Raw genomic sequence first — 15,387 nt, 5'->3', positions numbered from 1 at the left:
GGTCCTATTCCGAACTACCGGTACTCCTCGTGAAACGAGGTGTACCGGTAGTTCGGACTAGGCACCCTAGTCCGAACTACCTAGTTCGAGCCCCGTGTAGCCGCGCTACACGGGGTTCGAAGCAGCGGGGATTTAAAAATGGCGGCTCCCCGCTTATGCTAATGAAGCCCGGGAAATTCAAATCCCGGGCTTCATTAGCAAGTGCGGTATGCATACATTACCCTCCTAGTTCGAACTAGGAGGGTAGTGTAGACATACCCTGTGTGTGTCTCCACTGCAAGCCTTTATTTTGAAATAATATCAAGCTGGAGGACTTCTTACTCCAACTCCTGTAACCCTCATTTCATAAAGAATAAGGGAAGTCAAAGGGAGAGTGTCCTTCCTTCAACTTCCTACTGTGTAGACAGTGCCACAAGACGAATTAAGTTATTTTGACTTCAGCAATGCAATTGACATAGCTGAAGCTGTATAGCTTAATTTGACTTTTTCCCAGCTGTATAGACATACCCTTACTCTTACTCAAGACAGCAGTAGGAAGCGATCGTTGTTGTGCCCTATTTATTCCCAAAGCCCACCACTTAGAGAACTCATTCAGGATGTTCAAACACTCAATCCTAGGTGAATGCCCTAATCATGGGATGTAGAGTCTTTCTAACTCTCTCTGGTCCAATGAATATTTAATTATTTATACAAAGAGGAAAAGCTGTACAGGAAAGTCTCAGAGAGACCCACCCCAGAATACTCTATAGCTCAGTGATTGGGACATTCACATGGTTGACCTTTATTCAACTGCTGACAGCACATCAGGCAGAGTAGGGATTTTAACTTCATGTTTAGCATCTTGGGTGAATGATTTACCTAGTGGCTGTGTCTAGACTGGCAAGTTTTTCCACAAAAGCAGATGATTTTGTGGAAAAACTTGCCAGCTGTCTACACTGGCCGCTTGAATTTCCGCAAAAGCACTGACGATCTCATGTAAGATTGTCAGTGCTTTTCTGGAAATACTATGCTGCTCCCGTTCGGGCAAAAGTCTTTTCCTGAAAGACTTTTGTGCAAAAGGGCCAGTGTAGACAGCACAGTAGTGTTTTCCGCAAAAAAGCCCCAATTGCGAAAATGGCGAAATGGGGCTTTTTTGTGGAAAAGCGCATCTAGATTGGCCACGGACACTTTTCCACAAAAGTGCTTTTGTGGAAAAGCATCCTGCCAATTTAGACGTGCTTTTCCAAAAATGCTTTTAACAGAAAAGTTTTCCGTTAAAAGCATTTTCGGAAAATCATGCCAGTGTAGACGTAGCCAGTGAGTAAAAGGGAAGGACCTCTTTCTCCTTGAATCTTCACCCCCCAAGAAATAATTGGCATCACTTATGCATCTAACTCTAAAAGAAGTTTCATGGCTGTGAATCCTACCCTTTGAGGGCTTAGTCTCCTCCCCATTTCCTATCGGTGAGTTTAGGTCACTCTCCACTCAGCATGCTGACTTCTGTGATTCCCATTCGTAGGCACCTAATCCACCCAATGCCTTGTACAGGGAACCTGGATGCATAACTTGATTTGATTTGGTGGCAGGACACCTAAAAATTAAGTGCTGCAATGCTGAGTCAAAGTGCCCTTTGTGGCTCTAACCGCAAGAGTCTATAGATGAAAGGTTCTGTTCCCCATTACCAGTCTAACCAACTTGCCAATTTCCTTCTAACACCTAGCTGCATTGTATATGACAAAAAAGGTGTTTTATAAATTATGATTTTAGCATTAAGCCTGTTAGTAAAGAATGCAAATGTTGCATCTATCTGTCATTGCATAAAACTTTAAAAATGTATCCCCAATATAAAATATTTTTTCTTTTTTTTCAAAAGCTCAAAGTAATTATCTTATGGCAATCCAGAGATTTACAGACCTTTCAAAGCCAGTTTTAAGGAGTGCCACTTTTACTACTATAGTAAAATAGATTTAACACAATTAAGTATTTATTTTCCTCTCATCCTATCTCTTGTCATAGCTGGGACTGAATTCTGTAGAGCCAGTGGCAAAGCTTTTTAAATTGCTAGCATGCACCAGTCAAAGTCACTTGATTTTTTAGGTTGCTCAGAGCCCAAATTCCATGGCTACCAGCACACAAGGAATCTTGATTTGGCTTAGCTATGGGCTCCTTACTTTGTTTTACTTTCTTTCACTACTTAGTTGTTAATATATTTCTGGCAGCAGTGTTGGCCATTTATTTAGTGCAACATATGCTTATCCACTGCCATTTCTAATTTTTGTACATTGTGTCTAGTTATCACACTTACAGGAGTTATTCACTTTACTGCAAGAGTAGTGCCATTGTAGCCAGTTAGAACATCCAGCATGAAATAATGTGATTAGATTTTTTTTGCTAAATAAAGTAACACCCTCTTCCCATCACCACCAAGTATTCAGAAGATTGTAACTTTTTCTTTATTAAATATTGGTTAAATGCAAAGAGTACAGCTTGTTTGGAGGATGAATATATTAGTAGGGGAACGGAATCCTCCACAACTTCCTGGAGGTAATAACCAGGTCCTCATAAATTAGCACCATTGAAATCAATACAAATCATTCTTGTTTTTTGTTCTAATTTAATGTATGTTTCAGTTCATATTTCTGGAAAGAGTCTAGTGAATACAGTTATTTAGTGTAAAACATTTGAGTTTTTCGAATTCAGTGTTGTATCTGAATGAACATTACATTAGGATGATTTAGAGCTCTAGTGCCTTTGTTGTCTTTGTTTGAGATCTTGAGATCAAATTATGAATGTTGTTGCTTTAGGCAATGAAAACTAACACACTCCATTACCTTATTAGCCGATGGATATAAATTGTATATGTATCAGCATTCTAATTTCTGTATAAATATTGAGGAAGTGCAACAATGTATGTAAGATTTGAATACCCTCATTCAGAGGGGCTTGTATAAACATGAGGTTTTTATAAACAAGTGGCAAGTTCTGGTTCGCACACACAAACATAACTCACTATCATATTTACAGAATATGTATCACAATATGGACATCTTGAAAGCTGTTTCCATTTGTATGGAACACACTGAGGGGCACAGGTAGATAGTTGTATCTTCTCATCCACAGTTTTAAAGGCTTTAATTTATAAATAAAGACACCTAGAGTATGAAGCCACAGAGACCTAGAAGCTCACATAACCACTCTTTTATGGAAGGCTGAGTAGTTCAGAGGAGAGGTCAGCTTGCTGTGGAAGCCAAGAATCAGTTGTAAGTACTTGAGTCCATGGCAAAGATGTCATGCAGAAGAGTTGTACTCCTTTCAAGAATCACAATGTGCTATTCACTTCATATTTAGGACTCAATCACTCATCAAAGAAGTCTAGCAGTTTAGGATTTTTGCCATTAATCCCGAAGGGGGAAGAAAAGAGTCATTGAAACATATCCATCTAGAGTACCAAATAAATGTCCCAAATAGCTTTGAATATGCAGATGGATGGATTTAGTAGTCCAGACTTGTTCTCTATAAATTAAAATTAAGAAGGTAGGAGTGCTGACAGGGCATAGCCATTGATAGCTCTTTATAAAATAAAGGTTTGAATGATTCATGGCCATCTTGATGCTCTTCCATAGCTGGCAGCCTTTCCTTAAGGTCTTCCAGAGACAGGCTAAATACAAGAGTCATTTAGCTCTAAAACTCAGTGTGTGTGATAATAAAGAGAATGTACTACCATAAACATCTCTTCCTGGCTTCTTTCCTGATTTCAGGAATTAGTATGCCAACCAGAAAAATGCTGATGAAATTGTGAGGCAGTATTTAATTATTTATTTATTGCAGTACCATACATGTGAGTGGTTCCTTAAAAGTACATCTCTAAATAGCAATGTCCCGTCATTTGAGGCAGACCTTTAATTAAATTAAGCAATGGAGTGGCCAGGGGACTGGCGCATTATGTAGAGATTTCTACCCAAAAAAGTAGTGGCTAGCCACTGCAGGTGCAGAATACATTAGAACTTAATTGGCAAGCTATTTTCTTCTGGACTGAAGCCAAGAAGAGATGTTTTCTTATTATATTTTTTCCAGATGATAATTGACAAAAAAAATCTGCATATTCTTCTCCTATCACCTTTGGTCACAATTTTACTCCAACTCTGGACAAGGGAGAGAAACACTTCTTGGTTTCTTCTTCACTAATGACTATTATGACACAACATTCAATGACTGATTGTGAAACAGGAAAGATACCAATAGTAGCTACTGAACATAAGACTGAATAAAATCCATGAAACATGGAATTATTTGACTTAATGGGATGGGAATAAAAGAATATTAGTTTCTATTCTTAATGGGATGGGAATAAAAGAATATTAGGTTGTATGAGCTCTTCCTTTCTCTTTAGGTACATCTGCAGCTCTCAGGCTACTTCTACAGTACAATCCGATTCGATGCTCTGATCCACCAATGGTAGTGAAGACCTGATAAATTGACTGCAGATCATTCTCCTATTGACCCTGTTACTCTACCTCAGATGAGAAGAGTAAGGTTAGTCAACAGGAGAGTTTCTCCTGAAGACCCCCCCTACCCCTGAAGTGTAGGCCCCACGGTAATTTGATTTCAGGTATGTCTAATCCAGCTAGGTTATTCATATAGCTAGACTTGCTTATCTTGTCAGCTTTCTGCTGTAGTGTAGATGAAACCTCAGAATGGAAGTATTTGAGCTCTGCAAAGGTATGCACTTCTTCTATTCAAAAAAGTTCCTTCATATAACCCTGTGAAAATGAGGCCAGGCACAATCAATTTATCAGGTGATTATGTCCTTGCTAGAGCACTTATAACTAAACTAATGAGCATCAGCTATAAGTACAAGTACACGAAGCCTGAATATTTTTATACAATTACCCATCACCTTTTAATAGCGGCGGGCAACCTGTGGACCACAGGCTATGGGAGATATTTTGTTTACCATTGCTCACAGAAGGATTACCAGTTTCCACCCATGTTTTTTTTTTCCCTACTGGTATTACTAAAGTGACATGCACATAAAGCAAGGGCATATGAAGTGATGTATATGCTGATTGCATATAACATTGACTGTGAGAACCATTCACTCCCTCTACAGCCAATCAAAGTGCTGCTATCATTCAGTCTGCAAAATCCACAAATTCTAGGTACACAAGCGCTGTTAAAAAAAACTACTCTATCCCAGGAGACCACCTTGGTTACAATAGTCTTGCAGCCCACTGAGATGAAGAAGGACTACTGAGAAGGGCTACTGATGTGGCCTGTTCAGTAGCCTAGGTTACCCATCAATGGCTTACATACTTACAAAGGGAACTTCCTTCGTCCACTCTCACCCCTCAGATAATGTTCAGATTAAACAATATTTACTATAATTAAATTGATTAACAGGTCACTAACATAATATACACTATCATGCATTAACAAAAGATAATTTTATTTTTTTAAATAATAGTTGTAAAAAGTTGACAGTATACTATAAAGTCCTGTATACATTAACATGGTCCTTGCTGACTGATCTCACCTCAAGATGTCCCGCAGTCATGTCCCTGAAGTAATATTATTATGTTACATGACTTAATAGTTTCTTACCTTAAAGTGGGCAAAATAAGTTCTAAATTTTTGTACAGCACTGCTCCAAGCACAAATACAGTGGATTCATCTAGTTCTAAAAAAGAAAAGAAAAAAGAAAAAAGAAAAGTTAACGATACTGTTTTCCCCATACCTTAGTCAGCACATGCCTTTATTGTAGGGCTATTCAACATGTGCAGCCTGTTTGTTTGCAGCCCACAGTGCGGTTTGGGATTATGCAGGGTTCAACACATGGCCCGCAGGTGGGATCCTTTGAACATGGCCTATACTGGGAACATGCTTCACAATAGCGAAGCATCTCCCAGGAAGGGTGAGCACTGAAAGACGCAAGGGTACAGGGTGTTGGCATTTCTAGCTCCCAGGGAGGAGGTGGTGGGAGCACTGGGGCATTGTGGAAAGTGCTTTGTATCATGCCCATCAGTATGAAAGAAGCTATTTGCATATATTTGCATATATATGTGCAACCACACTTAAGTTGCAGCCCTCGGCATGTGCTGTGAGTATCATTGTGGTCCCCAAGGCTTCCAAAGTTGAGTAGCCCTGATTTATGGATAGTGTTTATCATCCAATAGAAGTTTTATTTGTAAAGAAATCATCCTCATTAAATATATTATGCACAACTTTGTTCATAATATTAGAACATTTCAGATATAAGAACATAAAAATGGTCATTGTGGCTTAGACCAAAAGTCCATGAGCCCCGAATCCTGTCCTCTGACGGTTACCTGTTCCCAATGCTTCAGAGGAAATGAACAGAACAGGTAATCGTCAAGTGATCCATCCTGTTGTCCACTTAGAATTGTTCTTTGTTAAGATCCATCAATAGATACTAAACTATGTCAGTGTTCTTTAATACATTTATTTTTATTCTGAAATATCCAGAGGAACTATCTTTAAAGGGCATTTTTTTTAATATGAAGGAGGCAGATGTTCCAATGTGAATTATGTGCACTGCACCATTAGTTTATATTGGCCCTAAAACCTGTGTAACTATTCGGGGGAGGATTAGCCAGTGCAAGTCAGATCAGCGTTTAAGATGTTGTAATATTGTAGAGGGAAGCTTCCTCTGCTATTGCAGCTATTGTAGGACTTTGTAATCTATATGTTACATTTCCAAGGAGAACTTTGCTCAGAATAGCTGGTTCTGAAGATTTTACCTGAGATGTGTTAACATTGACAAATATTAGCAATACAATGAAGCAAATGCTTTGCACTTCTACAAGACCTTTTCTCCAAGAATATGAAAGTTCTTTAGCTACATTAATTAAGATTCACCACATATGTTTAAGGCTGGATAAGTAATTTTATTATTATTACAATACTCATTTTAAAGATGGTTAGCAAAAGCACTGGTACATTAAGTAATAGCCAGATGACTGTATGATTCCCAGTTTCCGCAGTCTAGCTATTAAATAAACACTTATCCTCTAATAAAATGTAATACCTGAATGCTTCTTTACCTGATGACATAGGGGTGAAGATATTTTTTGGAATGACAACCCGGTCTTCTGAGTTTCGTGCCCAGTCAACCATTCCTTTCCTTCCTTTCATTGGGAAATTGATGTCTGTTAGAACAGATGCTGCAGGAAGCTTCTGAATGCTAGCCACTATTAAGAGACATCATAAAATCAAATAAAATTTGTGTTTTACACTTCAAAGCATTATTAAGAGGTCATAACAGTAAAGTAGTAACAAAAATGCACAATCATGTATTTCAAATAAAATGAAAATTTATAAGGATATTAACTAGGACCACATACTTTATTTTCTATCTCAAATAATTCTACTTTGGATTAATGGTATGGCATTGATTCTATCACTTGCCAACCAGGTTTATGCTAACTCTCTTAACAAGGATTATTGAATGCGCTGGCTCATACCCTGAAATTCACATGTAAGCACATATCTGAGCTGGGACTTCAGAGCAAATTCTGAAATTATTAAATGTGACAGTACAAGGAAGAGGATGTTGCAAATTGCTTTGGGAGAAATAACTACTAGAATCAGTATAATGAAACAATAACAGCTCTGCTGTCTCCTGCACAGACACAAAAATATCTTGAGACAGACCCATTAAAGAGACTCACATGCTGAAAGCCAGTGTTATTTCCATACAAAACAGAATAACAAAATATACCACATGATCGCTTTCCCTTAAAACAACAGTTCCTCCCTATGAAATATTTATTATATGGGGTTTTAAACTAAAAAAATCAACAACTAAATATACACAACACCACTGAGCTGAACAGACGGAAAGACAAAAAAGGTATCAAACCTTATAATAGGCAATCTGGAATTTTGTTTACCTCTCTTAGCTTTCTTTCTGTTTTTAACTCAGCTTTTATCTAGAAATTGTTTTTATCTTTGCCTTGAAATCTGAGTGTGACTCCATGGCAACACTGCCACTGTCTAGTAAGATTCAGGCTACTTTTAATCAGCTGACAGGGATGCAAGTCTTTCTGCTTATTCAGAGAGGTGATAAGCACTCTGTTTGAAGGTACCAGAATTCCTAATGTAAACTATGTTGACAATCATTTTTTGTGCAATGCTTTTCCTAATTAATTTATGATAAGGATAATATAGTAGGTTCAATTTGCACATTGGGTCAATATTGTCATTTGCATAATGATATCACTCCAAGGCTATGTCTAGACTGCAAGCCTCTTTCAAAAGAGGCTTTTTCGAAAGTATCTTTCGAAAAAGCCTCTTTCGAAAAAGAGCGTCTAGACTGCAAGCAGTACTTTCAAAAAAGCAAGCCACTTTTTCGAAAGAAAGCAGCGAGTGAGTCTGGATGCTCTCTTTCTAAAAAGCCCTGTTGGCATTCAAGAACGCCTTTTTTCGAAAGAGCACTTTCGAAAAAAGGCGTTCTTCCTCGTGAAATGAGGTTTACCGCCGTCGAAAGAAAAGTTGCGTTCTTTCGATTTAATTTTGAAAGAATGTGGCTGCAGTCTAGACGCAGGTGAAGTTTTTTCGAAAAAAGGCTACTTTTTTCAAAAAAAAACCCTGAGTCTGGACACAGCCCAAGTATTCCATAAAGGGGTAAAAAGAAAGACAATCAGAGCAACAAAATTAGAGTAGGAAACTATTAGGCATCTCATAAGTGGATTTCATTTTAAAGGGAAACAAGTGAACAACACTTGCTCCACAAATGTATTATTTGACAACTGGCTATTAGTTCCAAATTAGAGTGATTTTGTATTATAGCATCACATTAGTGTAGTTGTACTCAAGGCTCTTCTGGGCTCCCTGTTACAAAACTATCACCAGAGGTTTATTGAGACAGTTAAAATCCTCTCTAGGATACAATTTGGCATATAAATTCACAGCCCTAGAGGAATGTTTTTCCTTGTAAAATTTTGGATGGCATGTGTGTTTGTGTGTAGGGAGAAGAAAGAGTTCAGGTGTTTCAGAATTATTGGAGCATAAAACGGATTATATGTTTTTCACATGCTTTTAACATTCCAATATTAAATACATTAATCTTTTCCCTCATTATTGCAGTCTACTTAAACAGTTTTACTTGCAGCAAGACAATTTCAAACCATGTTTACTTAGTTTCCAAAAGTAAATACAGATTAACTTCTTCAGAATGCATAATACAGTCTTTTTGTGTGTATCTATTACTCCAAAGTTATACTATTTCATATTTACATGAGGAAGACAGTTCCTAATTTTTCCGAAAAACAAAACAAAACAGGAAATTAATGTTATTCAATGGAATTCATTTTGTAGGACAATAATTTTAGAAATGGTGATATGTTAAGGGTATAGGATTGTATTTCTCTGGATTCTGTCTCTCTCTCTCTCTCTCTCTATACAAAAACCTCAGTCCATTATTATGATACCTAAGCACTTCTCAGACATGCAGGGTCCAAAACAGCCATTAAGGATAAGTGGTTAATAATAAGTAAAAATTTAGTTAATGGCTTTTATAATACAAAATATTCCTATATATGGTTTAGATAGAGCATTTATTCTTTACCTAAAAATAAAACCCAACCATACAAAAAGCTCTCAATTTAATCTTGTGACCATTACCAGATATTTACTTTGAGAATGAAATTCTCTGCTTACCCAGAAAGCAGGCAACAGTCATGCAAGCTCATCTGTGAACAGCCCTCAGCCCTGTTCTGAAATGATTACTTCTAAGGATTAGTGTTGATGATCAAATCAAACCAAACCCTGCCATTCTTTAGCCACTTTGCTGAGACTGCTAACAATGTGTGTCTCTATGACAATAGAGAGATGGGAACATAGTTCATTAGACTCTTGACAGAGACCATAGTTCATAGATACCTATTAAGGTACCAGCAGAATATACAAAGGGGCATCACTTTCTCTACAGTAATATATCTTTAGCACTGCGGCGAATCATACTTCAGTTCTGAAACTAAATTTCATTCACACTGAATATTAATATGTGACTCATCACAAAGATCTTGGATCATGACCAGCTGCATTTCCATTGTGAAATGATGCTTCAGTATTCTCAAACTCAGTTTTAATCTGCAGCATGTTTATTGTGATGTAAGTGCTGAAATCAGAGGTGCATTTAGGGAAGCCTGTATGCAATTCAGGTGCCAGGTCATTCACATGCCAGGAAATCAATTGCCATTTCCTTATATAAGTATCCTACACAGAGAATAAAACAGAACGACATTTTATTTACTCTGTATTTTATCGTGTTTTCGGTATGCTATATTTGCATTAGGAATGATGCTTGAGCTACTGAATTTTTTAGTGATGCAATTACTGCATACTTTTATATTCACATTTTCTTACTTCAGCACTCTGTTCAGTACAAACAAAAACAAGATGCATTTTTAATCACAAAAACAAAACCTCACCATCTGAATGCTAAGCTTATAAAACAAAACAGACACCAAAAGAAAATTCCTAGACACGGTTGGGTATTTTGCTTGCCCTTATATAGAGTGGTGAAATGTACATATAATCACATGTAATACAATAACAATTATATACAGTCCCAAAGAGCTATAATATTCAATATAAAGTTTCGTAAAAATTATATAACACATATGGAAAAACAAATGAAAAGGAGGAAGAGAAAAGAAAAAAAAAGATTTGGGCTCAAGAAGAACAGAAGTATGGGAGCGCTAGTTTCAGTACAAATAATTTACAATATGAAAAATCCTTATATATAGTTTATCCAATGTTATCATAATCGACAACATACATTGCTGGCTCACACAGATTTTTCTGTTAATGATGTTGGCCAGTCTTTTACAATAATTTCATTCCCAGTGCTTTAACATTATTTTCATTTGTAAACATAATACTTACAATACCCAGGTTACATAGCATTTTTAGGTGAGTACATAATTGGTACAGATAAGCGGTTCCTCTGTTGCTTCTACTTGTACAATCATGACTACACTGGTAATTATACATGCAGTATCTTAATGAGAACTATTTATGTATGTAAGTGAGCGGGGAACCAAATTCTTAGCTCATACTATACAGATAGTCTAAGGAATTCTGCTCATGGACCCAAACTATGATCTCACTTTCACCAGCAGAATTCAGAATCTAAACCTGGATCCAGATCAAAATTTCAAAATTGGTCCATAGCTCTACCAGGGGCTGAAACAAAGCCTCAGATCTAAATACCTTTATATAAGATATTTGACATATCGTTCTGAATTCTGCAGTGTTATTACTTATAAACATACTAAAGAACCTTTGGACCTGAGTTTCTTCTCTATTCCACTGATTTATATAGGAATAAATTGTAAAAGAACATAAGAATGGCCATACTAGGTCAGAACAAAGGTCCATCTAGCTCAGTATCCAGTCTTCCAACTGTGGACAATGACAAGTTATCTCAGCCCTGGTCTACACTAGGACTTTTTTTTGAAATAACTCCCCTTATTTCCAAATAACAAGCACAGCATCCACACTACCAAGCCTGTTATTTCAAAATAAGGAGCTGGTTATTTAAAAATAATTACTCCTGCTTTCCAAGAGGAATAATGCTTATTTTGAAATAGTTATTTTTAAACAGTGGTAGTGAGAATGATTTATTGCTGCTATTTTTAAATAACTACTCTCCAAAGTCATTCAAAGTAATTACTCCCCAGTGATTCCTGGGGCTCTAAGTTGACATAGTGTGGCCACATTATAGAAGCCTGCCTCAGGCTAATTTGAAGGCTTCCCTGTAGTGTGGACACATTATTTAAAATAATTATTTCAGGAGTTATTATTTCAAAATAAATTAATTTTAAAATAACTTCCTAGTGTAGACATGACCTCAGAGGAAATGATCAGAACAGGTAACCATCAAATGATCTATTCCCTTTAGTCCATTTCCAGTTTCTGGCAAAGTGAGACTTGGGACATCATCCCTGCCCATCTTGGCTAACAGCTGTTGCTGGATCTATCTGTCACAAACTTACCTAGTTCTTTTTGACCTCTGTATGGTCTTGTCCTCATCACTCGACAATGCATTGATAGATTATCACAGGATATTTAATGAAGGAAATGTCTAGGTAAATTTTACTGATGTGTAGAAGGCCAGCACGAGGCCTGAAGAACTCTTAAATTCTCTTTATCTTCCGAATCAGAGCTTGAGAGATTTAGTAGTGCACAGCTCTTGGGGCCTGACCTAAACATAGGTGTGAATTTCACCCACAGGGAGCAGCGTTTGTTTTACAAAACTATTATAAATAGATGAGCACAATCAAAAATAGATAAACAATGGTAACAATATATATAAAGCATATATATGTCCTGTAAATATTGAAAAGAAGATTATGTCCTTCCAAGTATATTGCTTTAAATTAGTGCCAAATTCATCTGATCTTTGAGTACAAAACTAGTTCTCACTCTAGATCTTTCTTGGGCTTTTGCCTGGGAGTAGCAATTTGAGAACCAAACTTTGCAGGAAAGGTTTCTGCATTTTGTTTTTAGGAATACGCACATCTGGAAGGAAGAGTTGTGTATAATTCTATTGTCATTAGTCTTTTCTGTCCTTTTCTGACTTGTTCGACTACTGTATAATATATATATATATATATATATATATATATATATATATATATATATATATATATATATATATATATATAAAGAGAGAGAGAGAGAGAGAGAGAGAGAGAGTTCTGAGTTCAAATAACCTGATTTGATAATACCTATTGGCTTTGATACCTCATTTCACAAGTGTTGCTCCCTCTAAGTATCCATGAATATTTTCCAAGGAAAAAAAATTAATAGAACTCCCATCAACACATGTTCAGAATATAATATATAAAAACACTATTACATTACATTTTAGAACACCAAATGTGTATATTTCCTTAAGGATTTTTTCATGTAAATTGAATATCTGTGTTAGAAATAAATATGCCTCAGAAACATATTAATAAAATTTAGAATTATTCTGCCGATCTCTCTTGTAAGCTCTTACATCCTTTGCTGAATAAATAATCTCATTCCACTCAGCTCTCCCTAGATATACAGGAAGCAAAGTCTTCTTTAGCACATCAAAAAGCCAGATGGATATGTTAAAGATGATATTCATAGCAGATTTACATTATCCACTTATTCTGCCCCCAACCTTTCATTTTAAAAGCATTCTGTGATGGTGAAATCCTCTTCCTGGGGAAACCCCTTTGTGGATCTCTAGATTTGCTATGGATCTCCGCGTACCAATCATCTTGGTGATTACCTTCAAAATCTTCCATTATGTACTTGTCACATACTTTATTCATGTTGTTTTGCTTGTGGGAGGGCTTAATGCCTTGACATGATTTATATGTAACTCATAATTACGGAGTGTAACATATTTGGGGTACTTTTGCATATTTGTGTGTTCAGAAGTGATGGAATGGGACAGGTCCTGGCCCTCTGCTGGAGACCATGTGGTCCTGCCACCCCCAATACAGAAAGATAACAGAGAGATAGATCCTCTAAGCCCGTGGTCCCCAACACGGTGACCGCAGGCGCCATGGCGCCCGCGGGGGCACTTGCATGTGCCCGCCAGGTGCTCGGGGCTGGCCTGGCCCCAGGCACATGGCGCGGTGCTTGCGGGGAGCGTTGGCCCCGGGCGCGCAGCACTTGCGGGGGGAGTGCCGGCCCCGGGCGCGCGGCGCTTGCAGGGGGGAGAGGGAAGCACTGGCCCCGGCCCCAGCCCCCGGTGCGCGGCGCTTGCAGGGGGAGGGGGAAGCGCCGGCCCCGGGCGCATGGCACTTGCGGGGTGCTTGCAGGGGGGGCCCCCGGCCCCGGGCGCGTGGCTATGGGGGGGCCCCGGCCCCGGGCAAGCGGCTATGGGGGGGCCGCCCCCGGGCGCGCAAGTGTACCCGCCCCCTGGCGCCCGACAACCTCAAAAGGTTGGGGACCACTGCTCTAAGCAGTCTAGCGTGACTGCAGGAGAAGCAGCCAATCAGGGGCCAGGAAGACCCTTTAAAAGGAGCTGCAGGACTGAGCAGAAATCTTCCTCTGGAGATCTCAAGGTGTGCAGACCAGGACTCTTGTTGGCGGAGAGAGTGGTAACACAGTGGAGAGCTCCATGTGGAGAGCTTATTTGAGACTGATGGACTATGCTGGGACTCTGAAATATAGCCCTGAGCTAAGGGTAAGGACGCCACTTCCAGGAGGGGAAGTCTTGGGGGCACTACTCTCTGCCAGAGTGGGGAACAGATGGAGGTAAATGGACTCAGAGACACTAAAGAGGGGACATTGAGATGGACTCCTGTTAAATGTGTACCGCAGAAGGGGTTTGTGTACTTTGCACACAGTGTGTGTGACTAAGCCAGAGCGCTGAGTTGCCAAAGAGGCTTTTAAATAGAAGAGAGTGCAGACACACACACACTAGGCCAAAGGAGGCATTCACAAGAGGTGAGTGTCACTCTACTACATCATGCTTCACAAATGATTCACCAGATGAACTCTTTCATACTCCATCTGTTCACATGTAATATAATAACATAGTAACAAGGCTCACTAGCCATGTACCTGGCATGTGTGTAGTTTCCTCTTTATCCTATTCACAGATCCCATCTCAGCTTAACTGACATTGAAAATTGTTTGAATCCTCCCATTCCATTCCCAGCCCAGTTAAGCTGCATGTCCGATTCCTCCTCATCCTTTGCAGCCCAGCTGAGTTGTGTGTAGACTTCCTCCCTCCCTTACAGCAGAGCCATGTGCCCTCCTTGCACCCCAACTGAGCCACATGCCAGCTCCCAGGCTCCCACCTCTCTGCAGCACTCCGGGACTCTCTGGTCCTGGAACATCTGTGGTCATGCCAGAGCATGGACTTTGCTGGACCAAAGGATCCTGGATTTTAGAGATGCAACCTATAGTATGGCAGTGGAAAATTCAGGGTAACAAGGTTTAGTCCAGTCAACTATTCCACAGTTGGAACATCCACCACTACAAGGTGATGATCCATGGAAGGACAATGGAACCATTATAAGGACGGAGTTAAAGGATAATTTAAAGAAGTGCAACATTGGTGTTGATGCACAGAAGACACTCACCCAGGATCACTCAAAATGGAGACAAGTTGTATGCAATGGCTCCCTGCATTTGGAATTTGCCTCAGACAAGCTGAAGAGGTGAAGAGGTGCAGGAGGAAGGAGACACTGGCTTCTAGTCATGGTCAGTAGCCTCCTGCTGTATCTGGAAACATCTGTCCTCACAGTAATAGAACTTTTGGTTCAAAGATTGGCCTTATCAGCCACCTTATGGTCCATAGCTCCCATGGAAGGTGATCACACTCAGCAACGAGTGATCGCACATCATCATCATGCCACAGTTGTTTCTCTCAGAAATCTTTAGCTAATT

At 38.9% G+C, this 15,387-nt stretch overlaps 1 protein-coding gene across 4 annotated transcripts in view; it reads right to left on the bottom strand.

Moving 5' to 3' along the window:
* ADGRB3 (adhesion G protein-coupled receptor B3) overlaps positions 1 to 15,387 on the bottom strand; it is a 649,111-nt gene that overhangs the window by 260,552 nt on the left and 373,172 nt on the right. For all 4 annotated transcript variants that reach the window (XM_075923698.2, XM_014575580.4, XM_089777101.1 and 1 more), the window contains 2 exons: positions 7,041 to 7,187; positions 5,581 to 5,656 (listed from right to left, as the gene is read on the bottom strand). In XM_075923698.2, the coding sequence (XP_075779813.2) occupies positions 5,581 to 5,656; positions 7,041 to 7,187 (223 nt within the window). The remainder of the gene's footprint in view (positions 1 to 5,580; positions 5,657 to 7,040; positions 7,188 to 15,387) is intronic.

This window comes from Pelodiscus sinensis, chromosome 3, assembly GCF_052426305.1.
Source record: "Pelodiscus sinensis isolate ZL-2025 chromosome 3, ASM5242630v1, whole genome shotgun sequence".
Lineage (NCBI taxonomy): Eukaryota > Metazoa > Chordata > Testudines > Trionychidae > Pelodiscus > Pelodiscus sinensis.
Note: the sequence above shows the minus strand (reverse complement) of the source record. Positions and strands in the feature narration are given on the sequence as shown.